This window comes from Miscanthus floridulus, chromosome 8, assembly GCF_019320115.1.
Source record: "Miscanthus floridulus cultivar M001 chromosome 8, ASM1932011v1, whole genome shotgun sequence".
NCBI classification, from domain to species: domain Eukaryota; kingdom Viridiplantae; phylum Streptophyta; class Magnoliopsida; order Poales; family Poaceae; genus Miscanthus; species Miscanthus floridulus.
The window spans coordinates 71,297,407-71,312,531 of NC_089587.1; the positions used below are offsets into that span (position 1 = coordinate 71,297,407).

Sequence of the window (15,125 nt, forward strand, 5' to 3'; positions counted from 1 at the left end):
GGCTGGCCTCACTGGCCGGCCACCGGTTAACTGTGGCGGTAAAGGGTCGAGATGGCGACTAGAGGGGGGGTGAATAGTCTTTTCTAAAACTTAATCTCGTCGGCTAACCGATACAAATGCGGAATTAAAACTATCGGTCTAGCCAAGACTATACCCCACTATATATGTTCACTAGCACCTTGTAAAGATAACAATTATGCAACTAAGGTGCCGGGCTAGCTAGAGCTCTCCTAAACAATTCTAGGAGCAAGGTCACACAAACCTATGCCACTAGTACTTTAAACAACAAGGGAGCTCCTACACATGCTAGTAAGCAAAAGCATAAAGCTAACTAAGCTCACTAGCAATGCTCAATAACAAGGCAACCAATGCCTAATTAGAGAGCGTAGATACTTAGCTACACAAACTAAGCAATGTGACTAACAAGGTTACTAAAACCAAATTAGCCACGCAAGGGAGCTACTTCTATGCTACACAAGCAAGAAGGTAATTAGCAAGCTACACAAGCTATCTAATTACAAGAGCAACTACACAAGCTTAATATATATAAAAGTAATTGCAACCTTGTGTAACGGGGATGCAAACCAACGGGAAGAATAAGGTTGACATGATGATTTTTCTCTCGAGGTTCACGTGTTTGCCAACACGCTAGTCCCCGTTGTGTCGATCGCTCACTTGGTGGTTCGGCGGCTAATTAGCATCACCCGCTAAGCCCGCACGTCGGGCGCCGCAAGAACCTACCCCATGAGTGAGGGTAGCTCAATGACACGCTTTACTAGAGTTGCTCTTCGCGGCTCCCGCGGGGCGAGCACAATGCCCCTCACAAGCACTTCTCCGGAGCGCCGCACAAGCTTCTTGCGTGCTTCGACGGAGACCACCACCAAGCCGTCTAGGAGGTGGCAACCTCCAAGAGTAACAAGCACCACCGGCTTGCAACTCGATCACCTAGTGCCACTCGATGCAACCTCACGATGCAATCGCACTAGAATCGCTCACTCACACAATCGAATGATCACTATCAAGTATATGTGTGATGGAGGGCTCCCAAGCACTCACAAGCATGGACACTAAGTCCCTTGAGGTGCTCCGCACCAGCCATGGCCGAAGGCCACTTCTATTTATAGCCCCAAGGGCTAAACTAGCCGTTACCCCTTCACTGGGCAACGGTCGGGCCGACCGGACGCTCCGGTCGTGTTGACTGGACGCTGGACCTCAGCGTCCGGTCGCTCGTAGACGACCACGTGTCCCGATTCCAATGGTCATTTGACTTGACCGGATGCAGCAGCACTCAACTGACCGGACGCTGGACCCTCAGCGTCCGGTCATTTCCAGTAAGCTCCCGAGCATGACCGGACGCGTCCGGTCGAACGCGATCGAACGCAGCCAGCGTCCGGTCACTCTCCAGCTACTGCCACACTCCACGTCAGCGCGACCGGACGCAGCCTGCCAGCGTCCGGTGCATTCAGATCCAGCATCCGGTCAGTTGACCGACGCCAGCATCTTCTCCATTCTCTTCATCCTTGCTCAAGTGTGCTAACCACAAGAATTTGTATCCGGCGCAATAGAAAATAGGCATTCCATTTTCCCGAAAGCGCCGAATCCCGCCTCACAAGCTCGGCGGGAGGGAGAGAGGGACCCAAACCCATCTCACCCCTACAAACACTACCTCCTTTGTAAATGTGCCAACACCACCAAGTGTACACCAATATGTGTATGTGTGTTAGCATTTTTACAATCATTTCCCAAAGGATGTTAGCCACTCAACTTGCCACGCCACTCGATCCTAGCGACAATGCAAAGTTAGATCACTCGAGTGGCACTAGATGACCAATATGCAAACAAGTTTGCCCCTCTTGATAGTACGGCCATCTATCCTAAACCCGGTCATAAACTTCTCTACACACCTATGACCGGTGAAATGAAATGCCCTAGGTTATACCTTTGCCTTGCGCATTCCATTCCATCTCCTTCAATGTCGATGCAACACATGCACCAACACGATCAACAATGATATGATCCACTTCATATCATCACATGATCATATTGGTTCATCGATCTTGACTATACTTGCTCTTCACCGTTGCCATCGTCCATCGGCGCCAAGTCTTGCTCAAGCTTCACCGCCACGCGGTCCATCACTCCAAAGCCTTCGACTTGCCCTTCACGCTTGTAACCGGTCCATCAAGCCAAGTCTTGTCTTGATCTTCTCCACCTTGATCACATGACTCAATGTCATGTCTCATGTGCATTTAAGCTCCTTCATCATTACATGTGTGAGCTTTGCAACATCTCCAAGCCATTTTCACCTTCATGGCATATGTTGCTCACACACATGTACCTGTGGACTAATCACCTGTGTATCTCACATAAACACAATTAGTCCACCTAAGTTGTCACTCAATTACCAAAATCAAACAAGGACCTTTTAGGCGGGCAAAAGAGATGTCCGCCACGGAGCCTATTTTGGCAACGCTGCGCAAATTGATTCATGTAGTAGTGAAAATTATGGCTTGTTAAATCTTTAGCTTGTTAAATTTTGAAAATGATCGGGCCCTCCACCCACCTCAATCGCCCTCCACCGATCGATCCTTCTCGCCACACCGGCCTAGCTAGCTGCCACAACTTATGCCCGAACTCAACTTCATATGCCTTACTATTTCATCGACGCCGCCTAAGCACTGTCAGAGTCGTGGCTCTCCTTCCTCGTGAATTCCTGTTGCATTTGTCATGGTGCCACTAGCGCGACTGTTGCTGCTAATTAGTAGTACTGTTCTTCTGTGTGGTGCCGTGGCCACTAGCCCATGTCGTCTCCATCGCTATTACAAATCACATGTTGGGTGGGTTGATGATTTGGAGCCTAGCAAAAAAAAAAAAAACAAAACACAAGCCCAGTGTATTTGTGCACCGTTTGGTAGGTGTTTGAATCAATATAGTTTCAGATAGCCTCTTGACCGAGGAGTAAAAAGTTCAAAAACCTAGCCTCTATTGCATCAGTAGGCAGTGCTCCCTCCGTCTCAAAAATAGAGTCGCTGTGGGGATCGTGATGGTCAAACTTTTCCAACTTTAATTAGGTTTGTAGAAAAATATGTGCAACATTTATATCTTCAAATAAGTTTACTATGAAAACATATTCAACGACCTACCTAATGATACTAATTATATACCATAAATATTAATATTTTATTAAATATATTTGATCAAAGTTAAAAGCTGAGAAGCGAGAATGACTCTTTTTCTGGGGCAGAGGGAGTACGTAGTAGCTGTCATCGGATAAGAGGAGACCATAACACAACACAACATGAGAAAGGGGGTAAGGACTAAGGAGAAAGAGAAGAGAAGGAAATGTATCCAAATTCGGTGGCTCTACACTTGTCTTTATTAAGCTTGTAATCGAAGACTTAAACATGATTGGATCAACAACAAACATGGTGAGCTCGTCCTACAACTACATTTAGACAAATTCGAGCTGGTCAATCGGTTTGAGTATTTATTGAGTAAAGTATCATATTTGAGATGGAGTTTTGTTGATAACTTTAGTTTCAGGATAGACGTCCTGTTCGCTTGGCTTATAAGTCGTATTTTTTCAGCTAACGAACAATATTTTTCTCTCACAATAAATCAGCCAACGATACTTTCAGTCATGGCTTATCAGCCAAGCGAATATGATAAGAATAATTTTGATAGATGATTAATTTGGACGATGAAATGGTGTTCGATTGATCTAAAACTTTGTCAATGGTCAAGGGACTCTGGATCGACATGCCTACCAAATGTGTTCAGTTTATGAGATACTAGCACGACTGGGCGCGCTACCACCGCGCCCGTGATGAACAGCGGTCAAAATGTTTAAAATTCAGCTGAGCAGTGTTTGACCCTGCTTGGTTCATGTAGGAACTTCTAAAATTCCTGTCACATCGAATGTTTGGACGCATACATGGAGTATTAAATATAGACTAATTACGAAACTAATTGCACAACTTACGACTAATTTGGGAGACGAATCTTTTAAGCCTAATTAATCCATGATTTGACAACGTGGTGATACAGTAAACATATGCTAATAACAGATTAATTAGGCTTAAAAAATTCGTCTCGGAAATTAGTCTCCATCTATGTAATTGGTTTTGTAATTAATCTATATTTAATGCTCCTTATTAGTACATAAACATTTGATGTGATATGAATTTTAGAAGCGACTAAAGAACCTAGCACTCCCTTTATACAGTGGACATAAGCATTTAAAATCCGAGCAAATAGTGTTGGCACAGGAATCGAAATATTTTAACTTGGAATGCACACTGTTTGCACAGGCATTGAATATTTAAATTTCTGATGCCCACCAATCGAAATATTTTAACATGGACAGAAGCTCTAGATTGGTTTTGATGAATTAATGAAACCCTAAGTGCTAATCTAGTTTATCAAGTGATTATAAGATATGTGGCACTACTCCAAGTGATGAAGAAATTATGAAGATCATGATGATGATGATGCCAAGAAAGAGAAAAACAAAAGGTTAAATGTAAATGTATAAATGGTATGAGCTATTTTGTTTTGGTGATCAAGATACTTAGAGCGTGTGATCATATTTTGGTTCGATAGTCGTACTATTAAAAGAGGTGAAACTCGTATCGAAATGCGGTTATCAAAGTGCCACTAGATGCTCTAACTCATTACATATGCATTTAGGATCTAGTGGAGTGCTAACACCCTTAAAAATATTTATGAAAATATGCCAACACATGTGCACAAGGTGATACACTTGGTGGTTGGCATATTTGAGAAAGGGTTAGAAACTTCACCGGCGCCCTAAACTCAGGTGAACGTGGTCACTGTAAGTGACCGGACGCTGGTCTCTGAAGGACCAGTGTGTCCGGTCAGTAGCAGCAGAAGAAGCGCAGCATCGGTTACCGGACGCTGGCGCTGAAATGACCGGACGCTGGTTGGCTGCATCTAGAGGCACTTGGTGTTCGTGTTCTGCTGCGGGATTCGCTTGTTACTCTTGGTGGTTGCCGCCACCTAAACGGCTTGGAGCAGCGAGGATCATCGAGCAGAGGTTGGTGATTGTCTCCGGCTCCGATCGTGGTGATTGTGAGGGGTTCTTGACCTTTCCTCGGCGGAGAGCCAAAAGGCACTCTAGTGGATTGCTCGTGGCTTGTGTGATCCTCATCTTGTGTTGGTTGTACGGCACCCTATTGGGGGGTTTGGCGTGTGATGCCAGTTAGTGCGTGAACCTCCAAGTGAGTGGATCGCCACAACGAGGACTAGCTTGCCGGCAAGCAAGTGAACCTCGATAAAAAATCATTATGTCATCATTTGATTCCCATGTGATTGATCTTCATTGTTATTTATTCTTGTGATTGATTGATTCATTCCTTGACTCGACGGTATAACTATCTTGCTCTCTATCTCTATATTACCGTAAACTAGTTGTCAGGCTCTTTAGTGTAGCTAGTTGTGAGAGCTTATTAATTTGGTTAGTGTGGCTTTTTAGTTAGCCTTGGAGAGCACACTAACTTAATGCAGTGACATAGTTATTGTGTGGATAGTAACTATATAAACTAGAATTGTGCTAGGTGACTTGCATTTTTAATAGGCTAGCGCAACACTCGTTTCGCCTCATAATTATCTAATCGATTTGTTAAGTGTTGTTGTAGAATTTTTTAATAGGCTATTCACACCCCTCTAGCTGTTAGGACCTTTCAGCTGTGGCCGGTCCTCAGCCCTCCGGGCTACATTAAAAAAATCTTATTTTTATTAAACTCTAAATGATTTTTAAAAATTTTGAAAATTATTTTTAGGGATGGTTGTTGTGAGCTGTGGCCGATCCTCAGCCCTCTAGGCTACATTGAAAATATTTTTTCTTAGTTTTATTAAACTCTAAATGTTTTTAAAAAAGTTTTGAAAATTATTTTTAGGGACGGTTGATTTAAGTCAACCGCCTCTGAAAATTGTCTTAAGACAACCGTCTCTAAAAATCAATTTTTAGATATGGTTTTAAAACCGTCTCTGAAAATCACATATTTTTACAATCACTGGCGTAGTAGTGTTTTAAAACCATTTCTGAAGATCACTTTTGACGGTCTCCAAAAATATTTTCTGTACTACTGGTTAGAGAATGCTCCTTGTACAAGCTTGGTGTGGACCGGTTAACCTCATTTTTTTTCCTCACCTTAAGGAGGTTTTTCATGTAAATTACTATGTTAACTGCACATATGATTGTTATAATTTCACTGCTAACCTAATGGTAGATGTTACCCTCATTTTTCATCACAATATGAGAGATAGATTAGTGTATTGTTGCTGCCATTTTTCCCAACACCACACGCCGCCTATTCATATGCTGAAGTTTGGGCACTTAACAAACTAAATATAGATCAAGTCATAGGTGAACTAGCTTTAAGTGCCACTATTTGATGCCTCTTTTTTTTAGCGCTAAGAGTGTGTTTGGTTTAACAGCAAAGTTGGATGGAACAAGTCGATCCATGGTTTTAGGGATGTGGCGGCCCGTGTTAATGTGTCTAGTTAGATGGATGAGATAAAACAATTTCCTTTTGTTTGCTTGAATGGATGGAAAAAGAAAATTAACTAAATATATCTCTTAATAACTTTAGATAATAATAGATAACGATAATATTAATGAATGGACAATCAACATTAATCCTATCACGCTAACTATTAAATAACAATAACAAATTATGTTTAACCATTATAAATATTATTCTGGTTAACACTAATTAATAATAAAATGGTCTAATTATGCCTAATAAATATTAATATTGGCATAACAATTACTCATTAACAACAAAATAACCTAATTAGTCCCTAACAATCAAGGTTAAGAAAGATGAATAACTTCATCCAACCATATTATTTCTTTGCCAGATCGGCTCATTCAGCATCTAACATAATATGTTCGATCAGGCTATACCATCCATTATGTCCCTAAGTCAGAAACTATACAAAGAGAACCTGAGCTCTCTCTCTCTCTCTCTCTGGATCTAAGCTCCGAACTCTTTAATCCTATAATTTCTCCTGTTCGTGACCCCTACTGTAAGGATTTAAGCACCCAGGCTCAGGAACATGAACGAACACCATCAAACTAGATGTGGGCCACGTTACATGAATCAATACAAATCATGAGTCTCCGAGCGCTAGCCACCTGAAACCATACACACGGCTACAAATTTACTGGTGGACACTACGAAATGTTAACACATGGCTTTTCAAAAGGTGTTCTTCATGGTGTTGATGCGCGCTGTGAGTGCGTTGTTTCCGTGAACTGCGGTCTGATGAACTCTGACCTGATAGTGTGAATTGCATTCTGATATTGTGAGCGTGTTTTTGTGAACTTGTAGTATGAACTGCATCTAATAGAGCGAATTGTACGCTGATAGTGGCCCTATTCGCTTGTCTTAAAAATGGCTTGTTCGGCTTCTTTTTTCAGCCGGAACAGTATTTTTCTCTCACAACAATTCAGCCGGAACAGTGTTTTCAGCCAGTTTCAGCCAAGTTTCAGACCAGCGAATGGGGCCAGTGTAAACATAGTGCTAAACAGTGTGAACATGGTGCCAATAGTGTGAATAAGTAACTACGTGTACAGTATAAGAAGGGGAGCGGTGCTGCCACCTGATCTAGTACCACAATTGCCATTTCCTCTATCTAGTCCTCATGTCGCAGCAACCAGAAGATGATGTCGACGACTTTGATCCAGTGGAGGTGTACACCATGGAAGAACATGCAATCTTAGAAGAATTTAGTAGGAAGCTAGGAGAGGAGTTGAAGGCCAACATCGATGGCGAATCATCAACTGTAACTTGCCGTCACCGTCCACATAGCAGATCAAGGAGGTACCTACTATTGTACGAGCTGTTTGTATGTTAGATTCAAAAAAAAAAAAACTTAGACAATCTTGATATATTGATTGTACATGCCCTTATTAATATATATATTTTTATTTATTAAACATATATAAAATCCAGCGCACGTGGAAACACAAGTGAATAAATTTAGAAAACGTACTTTTACTGATAAAAAATAAAAATGAAGCAGAGCGGCACGAATTTATCAAGGGTGCAGATTAGCCCCGCAAGTTAATCGACGTCCTAGATCTCAGCACCTGCACGAGCACGGCAAAGCCTCCCTCCCCCCCAACGGCCCAACCCAAACAAACCCAGGCGAATCGGCGCGGCCCGCAAGCGCAAACGCATCCCAAACCCCCCAACCCCAGCGGGACAACGCGAAGCCCCAGCACCTCTCGGCGGCCGCCGCGGAAAAGAAAAGGCGGCCACGAGCCCACGACGGCGGAGGCGGAGGAGGCAGCGGCAGCGGCAGCGGCGAGGGCGACGGCACTGATGGAGTCCCTGGAGGCGCTCGTGGCGCACATCCAGGGCCTCTCCGGCAGCCCCGAGGAGGTGGCGCACCTCCACAGCCTCCTCAAGCAGGCGGACGGCGACTCCCTGCGCGCCCACGCCGCCGCGCTCGTCCCCTTCCTCGCGCACCTCAGCCCCGAGACCCACTCCCTTGGCTACCTCTACCTCCTGTACGTGCCGCCCTCCCCCCCGACCTCCTTCGCCTCAACCCTAACCCCGCACCTTCGAACCCATCGCCGCTCCCTCTCTCTCTCCCCAACTCTAATCTCCTCCTAACTTTCCCCCTTGTTGTTTGCTGCAGGGAGGCGTGCGCGACCTCCGGTTCCAATCTGAGCGAGTTCGGCGGCGGGGACTTCCTGGTCACCATCGCCGGCTTCCTCACCGCGTGCTCGGCGGACCAGATACGCCTGGCGCCCGACAAATGTGCGTGCTGCTTTTCATCTTCAGATCGATTCCAATCGCAATGCGCTGTACCCTGTCACGATTGGCTCTGCAGCCGTTGTAATCTGACAAATTTTGACATCGTCGTGTGGTGTTGTTGTGTAGTCCTGAATGTGTGTAGGGTGCTCAAGGATCAGGTGATGGAGCTCAACATGCCCATCAGAGGGATTGCCCCGCTGCGGGCGGCGGTCCGTAAGATCCAGTCCTCGCCCGAGCAGCTGACCCCGGTCCACGCGGACTACCTTCTCCTGTGCCTGCTGGCGAAGCAGTACAAGGCTGGCCTCAGCATCCTGGAAGATGACATATTCGAAGTCGATCAGCCAAAGGACCTGTTCCTCTACTGCTACTACGGGTCTGGATCGAATGTGCCCTGTGATACATTTTATTTATGGTTTTGGTGTCCATGTGGCTCTTGCTTACTAGTTTGCCTTCTGCTGCAGAGGGATGATTTACATTGGGCTCAAGAAGTTTCCTAAAGCTTTGGAGCTTCTTCACAATGTGAGGCCTTGGCCTATGCCACGTCTCTGTTTTAGATACTTGGATTGCATCTGATGTTTACTGAGGTATTATTTTCAGGCTGTTACTGCCCCAATGTCAATGTTGAACGTGATTGCTGTAGAAGCTTACAAGAAGTATGTCCTAGTTTCACTCATTGTGAATGGACAGGTACACTTCCACTCTGCACTCTCTACTTCTGTCTAATGCAGTCCTACATGAGTGAATTTTTCAGGAAACTTTACCTAATGTTTAGTTATGAAAGCTTTATTCCCACTTGCATAGTATTCATTTAGCAGTCTACATCATTTATTATAGGTTTATATAGGCCAAATACAAATATGATTAATTAAAGTGCCAAATTCTTGGTGGATTTCATTATAGGGTTATTTGGATTCTTGCCATTACAATCTCTCAAGTTTTGAAGAACGCCATTACTATTCTTCTTATTGGAAACTTGCCATTACTATTCTGCTTCCACCTCACCCTTGCCGTTTTCTACGTCTGGAGCGTAGCTAGGCCCACCTGCAGGTGCCGTATTTCCGTATGGGCCCATATTGCCCCTGTACGAGAGGATAAGGCTGAGCAACACGCCCCCGTTCTTCTCTTGCACTCTTCCTCATTCTTCCTCCTTCTCTGCCGCACGCCCGCGCCACCCTGCTACTGCTGCCACTACAACAAGTTCATCGTTGGATCCACGATCAGCAGCTCATTGCCTCGCACTTCACCGGAATTGGCCGGTCGAACCCACCACGGGACAGCAAGGTGCCGACCACCGCCATGTCACGGCAGAACACGCCCTGGAATGGTGGGCTCAATGGCATCGCTACAGTCGCCGTTGTCGCCGCTATCACCACTGTCCTGGGCATTGGAATCACCGACGCCATCGGTTCCGGCTTGGTGGTGACCAGAACGTTGCAGGTCAACGAGGCAGGCCGTGGCGAAGGGGTGTGGCAGCACGCTGCGGCGCGTGTCGAGCACCTTGTTGAAATGCCACACAGCCTCGCCGCGGTGGCCAGGCGACGGCCGGTTTGGAGGAGCACCACCGCGTCCTCCATCAGGCCGAGGTGGAAGCAAGCTTGGCCCAGGACCAAGTACCTCCATTGGGCCTCGGTGCTGGAGCTCCTGGAGAAGCTGGCGACGAGGCGGCGCTTGAGGTCGGATACGTCGAGGCAGCAGAGGAAGCGGGTGGCGCCGGTGTCGAAGCGGTCGTGGTTCGGGGATAGGAGCTCTGCCCCGGAGCCAGACGAGCAGGACGAGGTGGTGGTGGTGGCGTCGTCGCCCGAGCACGACTTGGTGCAACTGGGGATGTAGTCGCGGAGCATGTCGGCGACGTCGCGGTAGCGCCTGAGCGTGAGGAGCACGCACGCCCGGAGCTCCAGCGTCGCCTCAGCCTGGGGCGACATCTCCAGAGCGGAGGTCACCAGGCCGAGCGCCGCCACCGCCGCGTCGTCCGCATCCTTGGTGTCATGCGCCACCGCAGCGAGCGCCGCCAGCGCCTCGCCGAGGTACCTATCGATCACCTATCGCACATCGCAATCACCTGCGGGGTGGCGCAGGCGTGCTGCAGAGAAGGGGGAAGAATGAGGAAGAGCGCGAGAGAAGAACGTGGGCGGCAGAGAAGCCCGGGGGCGTGCTGCTCAGCCTTATCCACTCGTACAGGGGCAATATGGGCCCATACGGAAATACGACACCTGCAGGTGGGCCTAACTACGCTCCAGACGTAGAAAAGGGCAAGTAATGGCAAGTTTCCAATAAGAAGAATAGTAATGGCGTTCTTCAAAACTTGAGAAATTGTAAGGGAAAATTGGTTGTGTAGCATCGAAGGATCGTGATCTCTGTAAAATACCACTGAAAGTTTGCGCCCCCGTAAAATACCATCGAAACATTGGTCCATGAACTAAAAGTAGCATTCTGTTAAAATGGTGTGACGGAAGTGACGGAACTTGGTGTGAACCAGAAAATCGCCATGTTCTCGTGGATGCTCGCCGCAAACAGGAACGTCTCCAGCGGCACCACCGCCACCACGCGCACGTTCTAGGCGTCGAGCGCGAGCCTGGCGGCGACGTGCACGCTGGCGTTCTTGTCGGCGTCGAACCAGGTGATCTCGTTGCAGAGCACGACAGCGAACATCTTCTCGTGACTCGTGCACACGCTTGGTGAGGTTCTCGCCGACCGTGTCCCAGAACACCTGCTGCACCGTGTTGAACAGCAGCGCTGCGGAGGACATGCCGATGAGCAGGTAGCAGTACTTGGCGATCTCACGCTTCATGTAGCGAGGGTCCGACGCGTAGTAGACGCTGAACACGGCGCTGAGGATGTAGGTGAAGATGGCGCTGAAGGAGCCGCAGACCATGGAGTCGAGGGAGCCGACGAGCGCGTAGGCCCACTCGAGCGAGTTCATCCTGGCGAGGCGCAGGTGCCGGCACGGAAGGCGAGCTACTTGTCGGCCATGGACCGGTTGTGGTGGTGCGCCTGATCATGGAGCGGTCCAGGTCTAGCGCCTCCTGCACGAGCTTCTCCGACTCAGAGTCAAGCGTGCTGGTGGCCTCGTCCAGTAGCAGGATGGCGGGGTTCTTGAGCATGGCGCGGGTGATGGCGATGCACTGCTTCTGGCCGGCGGAACCTGCTGCTGGACGCGTGCTCCTGTTCTGGCGCGAGCTTCCCCGACTCGGCAAGGACACATGCTGCTGGACACGTGCTTTTGGCCGCTGGAACCTCCTGCTAGTGCTGATGCAGCGGTTCTACGAGCCCACGTGCTGGCACGTGCTCCTGGACGGCAAGGACATGTGCAAGCACAACCTGCGGGCCCGGCGGCGCATGGTGGCGGTGGTGTCGCCGGAGCCGTTCCTGTTCACGGCGAGCATCAACAAGAACATTGCGATCTTTTAGTTCACGGCGAGTTCCGTCACTTCATTTTAACAGAATGCTACTTTCAGTTCACGGTCCAATCTTTCAATGGTATTTTACGGATGAGCAAACTTTCAGTAGTATTTTACGGAGATCGCGATCTTTCGATGCTACCCAACCAATTTTCCCAAATTGTAATGGCAAGAATCTAAATAACCCTTCATTATATTGGACAACTTGAGCAATCTAAAAACTAGTTCTCCATGAATTCCTTGAACTTAATATTGTGTCTGTTACCACTTGCTAGATTAAGTTAGGTCTATTTGGCAGTGTCTGATAAACATCGAGCCTTTTTGTTCCTGTCTCGTATCTAGTCAGATAGGCTAGAGGATTAATCCAGGTACTGGTCATATAAGCTAGAGGATCAATCCAGGTACAGACACTTCAGTCAATTAGTTTACACCAAACTAGAGACTGATTGCAAAACCCAAAGGAACAATTCAAACTTTCAAGATAGGGATAGGTCTCATTCTGTCATACATCAAAAATAAAATTGGTGCAAAGAGCAGGCGGAATTGATAAGGGTATGGGGGCGTATGGGTGATTAATAAATTGCTATTTTGATAGATTCAACGTGCCACACCATTTTCATCTTCTATAATTGTTTCTGTCTACTCAATTTATGTCTTTGTTTTGCTTGGTGGGGTTTTACCACATATAGAGATTCCGGATGGGGTGAACTTGATATTCTGAATTTCACTGTGCTGATAGATATCTAATTTAAGCTTGTAATTTATTTCTGAACATCCCTGGGAAGTTGTTGCTTCAAGTTAAATTGGCTAACATTTTGATTTAATTTGTGTAACAGGTCCCATCATTTCCTAAGTATACATCCGTATCAGCTCAAAGGAGTATGAAAAATCACGCCCAGGTCTTATTCTACCGAGTTTCAATTTGAAAAGCACCAAATTATAAACTATGGCTTATGCTATGATAGTGCTGAGTTGTTGGAACACTTGAATGCAGTGTTGATGGCAGCTGCTCTGCCTAGTTGTTTTGTTTTTATTGTATTTTTTCATAAATTAGTTTTGTTTCGATAAATGTTAGTGACTGTTTCTTTGCCTTACAAAACATTGGAAGATGGTTACCTTTATGTTTTTAGCAACACACTTTTTTATAATGAACTGCTATTTTGAAAGCTGTAGATATAACATTGTTGGCATTTCTCTTAGGTTCAACCACTGGCACTATTGCCATGCTTTAACATATATATGATAAATTTTACTATGGTAGATTTTGCTCTTATTGGTGATAGAATCTCAACCTTTTGATTACCTGCACGTCCTTTTTTTACGTGGTCTATCTATAACTGTCATGATCTTATATAGTCTCTCTTTGTTATCCTTTTTCAGATTTATGTTGAGCTATCTACAAGCTATAGCAACGGTCGCTACACTGATTTAGAGACATTTGTCCAAGCAAATTCAGCAACGTTTCAATCTGTGAGTATTTTTCTGTCCACTTCGGTTGCCATTCTCTACTGTTATCTTCTGTTTACCTGCAACGGTAGCTACTGCCTTGTTGGAAACTACTTGTTGCCTTTGTGTCAGATTTTATATGATTCGAAAATTTAATTGGCAAAATGATGGATTTGTTAACATCCCTGATTATTAACTGCTCTCTTTTCTGGCAGGACAACAACCTAGGGCTGGTGAAGCAAGTGCTCTCCTCGATGTACAAACGGAACATCCAAAGGCTGACCCAGACTTACTTGACTCTTTCACTTGAAGATATTGCTAGGTCTGTTCAACTTGAAACACCAAGGGATGCTGAAATGCATGTACTTCGCATGGTAGGTGTTCTTTCTACAGCCTGTTTGCATTATGTGGCCAAGTCAAGTAGTACACTGAAAAATGGCATATTTCTACAGATCGAAGATGGAGAGATCCATGCAACCATAAACCAGAAGGATGGAATGGTCAGCTTTCATGAAGATCCTGAACAATATAAAAGTGTTGAGATGGTGGAGCATATTGACTCGTCTATCCAGAGGTGTGTGAACTACTGACGCTCTTGACGCCTATAATCATTTTATAACCTCAAAATTTGTGAAACCATCCTAGTTCTAGAATTGTGGCTCCATTCTTGGCAACCATGCATGCACATTGCCATAGCCTCTCAGAGAAGTTGACACATATATAGTTGATGTTGATGCCATTGAGCTATTGTTAGACGTAGAGCACACATGTAATTTGGACTGATTCATTCTATAATCTGCCCCCAGATTGACGGCATTGTCCAAGAAGTTGGCTTCAATTGATGAGAACATGTCATGCGATCCTGCATATTTGATGAAGGTCAGTTCAGAGTTCCATATAGATTTTTTCCCCTCTTGTCCCTGCCTTGTGGTTTGCTAAGTTCGGGATTTGGTGCAGACGGGAAGGGATCGTGGAAGATTCGATGGAAGGTTCGACTACGATGACTACGACTCTGTTCCGCACAAGTTTTTTTGAGTTGATCTGAGCCTTATGTGATTCTGAAGTACGATCATCAACGTAGCAGCCATTCCCTAAAGTTATCATTAGTTTGATTGATCAATGGCTTTTGAAAATTGAAATGCTGTAAATTCTGGTTTAAAGAATGGGTCCGTCAGTCTGTGGAGAAGGCTTTAATCTGCATCTGCTATTCAGTCAGTGGAATTGATCGTGGCTTTAATCTGCATCTGCTTGCTGTTGCTAGCATATTTCTCCCTCAATCCTGAGAAGATTTCGTTTGTAAATCATTTTGCTCGGTAGAGTTTGACCAACATTTCAAATTACCACATTATCATCCTGGATACCAATCTGGTGTTCCAGGTTCATTCATCTTGAAAGGCTTGCGCACAAGTTCAGTATTTGTACCAACTGAAGTTGAGCATGGCTTAATGATCACATTTGGTCTTGCAGTTCATATTTAACGAATACTCCG

The 15,125-nt window shown here is 45.8% G+C and overlaps 1 protein-coding gene across 1 annotated transcript; it reads left to right on the forward strand.

Moving 5' to 3' along the window:
• The first annotated feature begins 8,198 nt into the window (after positions 1 to 8,198).
• On the forward strand, positions 8,199 to 14,879 carry LOC136472528 (COP9 signalosome complex subunit 3-like). The gene is made up of 11 exons (XM_066470227.1): positions 8,199 to 8,542; positions 8,674 to 8,795; positions 8,919 to 9,165; positions 9,254 to 9,311; positions 9,390 to 9,479; positions 13,027 to 13,089; positions 13,571 to 13,660; positions 13,852 to 14,010; positions 14,089 to 14,210; positions 14,443 to 14,515; positions 14,594 to 14,879. Exons 1-11 carry the CDS (start codon positions 8,355 to 8,357, stop codon positions 14,669 to 14,671), a joined length of 1,290 nt encoding a protein of 429 aa, XP_066326324.1. The 5' UTR covers positions 8,199 to 8,354; the 3' UTR covers positions 14,672 to 14,879.
• Positions 14,880 to 15,125: the final 246 nt, after the last annotated feature.